General features: G+C 41.3%; 1 protein-coding gene across 3 annotated transcripts in view; it reads right to left on the bottom strand.

The window, feature by feature from the left end:
• Positions 1-3,523: 3,523 nt before the first annotated feature.
• BRAF (B-Raf proto-oncogene, serine/threonine kinase) overlaps positions 3,524-6,000 on the bottom strand; it is a 166,284-nt gene continuing 163,807 nt past the window's right edge. For all 3 annotated transcript variants that reach the window (XM_032401448.1, XM_032401450.1, XM_032401449.1), the window contains one exon: positions 3,524-4,909. In XM_032401448.1, coding sequence (XP_032257339.1) covers positions 4,887-4,909 — 23 coding nt within the window. In that variant the 3' untranslated portion in view covers positions 3,524-4,886. The remainder of the gene's footprint in view (positions 4,910-6,000) is intronic.

Genomic DNA, 6,000 nt, shown 5'->3' with positions numbered 1-6,000 from the left:
CGGCCAATATAAAACTTAGGCAGAGATGCGACTGCACTCCTTGGTGCTCAACAACCTATGGGCGTCAGCAAGACAACTCCGAAAAACATCTAGAGAACTTGCTGAAGACAGTATGCCGCCTTTCCTCAGGGTGGCAAGAAATGCAACAAGACAGAAAAAGCACACCATGGAGTGTGTCCAGTTCACAGCCACCGGCCACGTCATTAACTATTCCAATGCCCCCTCACAAAGGGGACCCCAGAGACCCCATCTGGTCCCCAGAGCACCCTGAACAGCATTAGCAGGACAGTCCCACTTAATTTGCAAACACATCCTGGGAGGCAAGTTTACATTTTAGACTCTGGAAAATCACCGTTTAGGTTTGTAGCAGTACTCTGGAAACTGGTAAAATCAAATTCTGTCCTCTACATTAGCTTCCTCTTGCTCACTCTTGACAAGTGTTTGCTGCCCAGCACATAATACTTCTGACCCCCAAACTACAGCAATTCCTTAAAATGTCTGTCAAACATTTCTGTTATATAAAAAAGTTCCATGCTTTGAAGAACCTATTGGAGTAGAAAAAGATTCTCTAGAAATGTCCACTGAACTATAATTTTCAACCTAGTTGCTCTATGTGATAAATATATCTGACTCTACTAGGGATTATGTGCTTTAAAAAAATAATTTTGTTCACTGAAAATTTACCTGTGTGTTCTCTTTTTAAATGTGATTTTGGCTATAAACCCTTTAGTGCATTTGTCTTTGCAGTCTAAATTGCACTCTAAAAAATATTAACACAGCTGAGTTGGACCAGAGTGGCTTCTCTCTTTGCAAATCACTGATTTCTGCTAAAATTTAAGTTTTTTTTTATTGCATCGTGAAGGCACAGTAAAGATCATTTGGCAAATTGTGAAGGTATTTTTCTAGAGCCTCACCTACACCATGTCAATGTACGACCTGTAAGCTATTTGCTGTTTATACTCACAGTAAACTTTCCGTGTCTGGTTACTTTTTTTTTTTTTAATAGCCTAATGGTTGGAATCTGCTAGTCCCAAGGTGCTGATTTTCTAGCGCTAACAATGCCAACTTAGACAAAGAAGAGAATCGTGTGGAATCATTCTACCCTCCCAGCTGGGCAGGCTCTTGGTCGGAGGATCTGTGCATGTGATGGAGCTGTGGCTAACTCATCAGGAAGACGTATGGTTTTGCTAAGCCTATTGAAAATTAAAACTGTATCACTGTTAGTGAACTGTTACCATAACTGCTTAATTTCATGCAACTGCCTTAAGGTGGAGATTCTGAAACGTACCCTGAAACAGATGCTGGCACCACTTGCAACAACATTTAGAAACCTGGAGCTACATTTTTCAGAAAAGTCCTACTGCTGAAATGCATAATGCCCTTTAGGACAAAATGAGAGTGCTCAAATACAAGTACACGTCAAAGTTAAAATCTTAAGTCATCTTCATGTTCTAGAGCTCCTGACTTTTCATATCTTAAAATAAATAACTATTCATTACCTCATTCTGAGGAGGTAGTTTTTCGAAGGGGTCACCTGAACCCTGCAATGTGCTTCCAACTAAAGCCGGCTGGGGTCGGCACAAGGCTGGGGAGCGGGCGCGCAGGAGGGGCAGGTGAGGTCCTGGGAGCGTGGGCAGCAGTTCGAGCACCGGCTGCTGACTGCAGGAGAACACCGCGTGCTGAGCGAGCTGGGACCGCACCAAAGGAGAACCTAGCAAGTATTTACAGAGTTTCCAGTGGACAGGGCTGAAGTCTTGATTACCTCTTTATAACTATGTAATGCTCTTTCTCTTCCAATACCAACATAAATATAACATGTATGTGTTACACGGCATTTTATCTTCTAGGATGCCCCAGTATATCCTACAAGATCATAAGTGCAATCAGGGACTGGATGTTCAGGAACCAGAATTTGATAGCTAGACAGAATCCTCTTTTAAGGTGCATATAAGTACAAATGATCATGTTGGATTTTCTACTCACAAATCCCTTTTATAAACTACTTTTGGTCAGTGTCATTTCAGTGGCAAAAGTACTAGACCCTAAACTCTAGTTTGATGACAAAAAATCCATCAGGAATACTCCATATTTTGAAACAATCTTTTATGTCCGCTCTCAGATTTTTCAGAAGGCTTCGCCTCTTCTTACCCAAGATAAAATACGCTAGAGAAGGCACTGCGGCCACTTTAAGGAAAAGACCGGTAATTACGCCCTGACGGGCTAGTCCGCGAAGCAGCCACACACTGTCTATACAAGTTATTCATAAAGTGCTTTGCACAAACAAGGACTTCTTCCTTGTATCTTCTTAGGAGCTCAACAAGTCTATCTGTAGTCTAAACATCAAAACATAAGAGGAAACCCCTTTACCATGTCATTTGTAAACTAGAGAAAAAACTATTTGATGGAAAAAAGGGATGAGAAATACTAGAATTTTATTTCTTAAGGGCTCTATAAAAATCTCTCAAGAATACCCTGAGCCTGGCTTCTGACTGGGCACAGCTTCCTCTGAGACCAAGTCTGCTCCCCCTTTTCAAGTGAGACAGCAACCTATTCTAAAGAGACTGGAAGAAGAGAAGTGCCGGCCTTCCCGCGCTAAGCTTCCTCCATCACTAGGGCCCGTGCTTGCGGGGCTCCCGGCCCCCGGGGCCGCCCTGCAGCCGAGCTGCCAACCCGATGGCAGCCTCCACCGGCTCCACAGGACCTGCCTCTTGTTCAAACCGAGCTCTCTCCGATCGTGGTGAAGGGAAAGCAACCAGTTTTAAAAGCATGTCTGGGGACACATTTAAAAAGAAAAATACGCACAAGACGCTCTTCAAATCAGCACCAATCTTCGCAATTTCTGACTTTTGTAAGAAACTGCCCTGCTCACGTGGGACTTAAGAATACACTGCTTTTCAAACTCATTAATAACTTGAGGATATTTTCCATTTTACTAGGACAACCTTTCACAGGTCTGTACCTCTCATGTAGGCCTTCCTCTGAATACAGGTATTTTAGTAAAAAGCATGGAATGGCAGTGAGCTTAATAGGCTGGAAGATAGTGGGATCAGTTACAATTTGAAATTTTAAAATAACAACTTCTAATTCCCTGATTTATTTTATGGGTCCTGTCTAATTTCTTTAAGGTCCTTGGCTACAAAGCTTGGTTGGGCTAAGTACATTTGATTTGATTTACATTCCTAAATCCTGGCAAGAGATTCTAAGACTCATGATAAGGGAGATATTTGTCATTAATACATCCAGAGTCACTTTCTTTGTTACTACTGCAATTTATGCCACCCTTTAGTAAAGGCCAAAGGAAGCTACGACTGGGTTCTATTTTCCACTTACACAAAGATAAAGAATGATGTTTCTAATACCCCAGCATCTCTTTCTACAGAAACAACTGATGTTAGGCTTCACACACCCTCCCTCTGTCCCAATACACCTAAAATTGCTCTATTCTCTACTTGGGGAACTCAGCTGCCAAATTACCCAACCTTTTGAAGACCAGGCTTGGGAAAAAAGGAAGGAGGAGAATGAATGGAGACACCACCATTTTTATTTTAGGTTGCATATTCTAGATAAAAGACTGGAAAGAGGATGGAGGATGTAGTGTAGGAGTAAGTTGGAGGAAAACATGAGATATTAGTAAAGATGTTAGTGTGGATCCAGCAAGTACCATTAATTTAAAAATTATAAATATCTGTCATTATGCTAAGACTCCCCATATTTAGGTAGAGAAAAGGATAATTACCTTTCTTTAAAAGTTGTTTATATAACAAAAATACAATTTTCCAGGATATATAATTCTGGTGGGAAGTATTATTTTATTCCAATTCAATTAAATCTGAAAATTATTTTCTTTTTAATAAAAATATAATAGAAGAAACTCAGAAATTAAAACTTGTACCTTACATTTAAATTACATAAATGTCTCACACATTCAAAACTGGTATCAAGCAGTTTTGTAGGCTTTTAATTAGATACTGCCATGGCATTTTGTGCCCTGGACAAAGTAGCCATATAAGTACTTGATGACTGGAAGAGCTTAGGAGGAAGATATCAACTGTATTTTCCTGAGAACTTGCTACATTGTGGAGGGAAAAAAAAAAAATCCCCAACACTTGTCTTCATTGCTGGACCCAGGGAGAGAAGAAGGCAATGCGTGCCAGCACTTTCCAGCTGCTTGGTTAGGCAGACACCCTCAGTGAGCAGGGAAACAAGGCCAGAAACCCAGTAGGTCAGGAAAAAGATGCAGCATTCCCTTTTCCCCTACACCAAAATGTATCTCCTCCTCGCCTCTCATTCTCCATTTAAATAAAAGAGCTTCACCTGATAAAAATTTATCAAAGACTGGACATGCACCACACAGAAAGGCCATGCTGCATTTTTGTTCCATCCCTCAGAAATGAACTGGTGGTGACTAGGGGAAAGAGCTCCACGACAAAATCCCAGAACAGGAAAGAGAACGATGCTTGGCGACTGCAGCTGCCCCGTCAGGTGACCAGCCACACACTGCTCTGGTGGTTAGAAGGGCAGAGCTGACTGGCAGGCTCTCCACAGCCAATCTCCCAAGCTGTAGCAGCAGGTTCTTTCCATCATGCCTGACCATCAAAAGGTCAGAACTCAGGCTCTCTCCTCTTCCTTCCTGGGAGTGGGCAGACTTGTATGCACGTGGTATTTGTGTTGAAGAAGAAACACTGGCAGCAGAGAATTCTGGTTCCTAAAACATTCTTCCCTCTTTTGTTGGATGGGAAATTCCATTCTGTTCCACACCAGCTTATGCATTGAAAATTCTGTATCTTTAAAAAAAGATTTGAGGAACAGAACTGTGTTTTGATGTTAACAAATTGTACGAACACAAGACTTAAGAAATAAGAGTAGATGTTGCCATGATGGTGTGGCTACTTGAAGGCTGCAAATTCTCCTGTAGAGGGAGAACAAGAGCTAATTTTAAAAAAGTTATCTCAAATAACCTAGAGACCTAGAAAAGCCTCACTGAAACCTCACTGAAAGGTGACTCACTATTATTACAAATCTAGCGACATCATCACGAATTTAAAAGCAAAAATGGCTGAAACACATAAAATAATTTATAATATGTAGAATATGCTTCAGTTCTATCAATTAAATATCGAGTCTGCAGGTAATTTCCCAGTTGGGTTTTACATGCTATGCTGAAAACCTTTCCAATGAACAAAATTTCTCAAAAACAGACTGTAAAATAGTGAGGTTGATTTGTTGAATACTTTACCCCCAGTTATCAACTCATTTCCATTATTATAATACCACTATTAGAAAGGAAGAAGCAGGAATTATATCCCCCATTTGCAAAAGATAAAATTAGGAGGTCAAATGATTTGTCCACATTACCCATTTGACTGAAGGAAAGAAAATCTAGACTATTTTCTAGTTCATTTCCCCTTTCAAACCACCAAACAATTACATGGGGGCACGTGTCGCTGAACTTTCCTGAATTTGAGGGCTTCGTGCCATTATGTTTCACCCAGCATTTTGTCCACAGCTTCTACTTGTGACTAGAGGCCGGTTCTGCTTCTTACATACATTCTAGCTGATCTCTGGGGGTTGGTTAGCAACCGACAACTATCGGAATGCAGCTGGCCTTAACATCCGTGTTCTGTAATAAGAGCCCGTGATGCGGGTCCAAGCAGTCACTGACATGAACACACTCTGTCATCTAGGAGTGACCTGTCCACTCTCTGAGTCCAGCAGAGTCCAGCTGACTACCAGAGGACACTGGTATGTACCCACAAACAACAGACTGCTAAGGACTAGCTGACTGAAGCCCCAGATCGCAGGCTGATAATATTAGTGACTATTTGAGTACCTGCTATAGGCCAGGTGCCTCACTGAATGCTTGACGTACATTTGCATCTAAGCCTCATAATAACTATAAAGCAGGTGCTATTACTTCTCTTAATTTATGGAGGAGCAAGCTGGGGGTTTAGAATGGTGAAGTAATTTGTCTGATATCTCACAGCTAGAAAATGGCACCGT

Source organism: Phoca vitulina, unplaced genomic scaffold (genome assembly GCF_004348235.1).
Source record: "Phoca vitulina isolate PV1807 unplaced genomic scaffold, GSC_HSeal_1.0 scaffold4, whole genome shotgun sequence".
In the NCBI taxonomy this organism is placed as follows: domain Eukaryota; kingdom Metazoa; phylum Chordata; class Mammalia; order Carnivora; family Phocidae; genus Phoca; species Phoca vitulina.
This window is presented reverse-complemented; position numbering and strand designations above follow the sequence as displayed.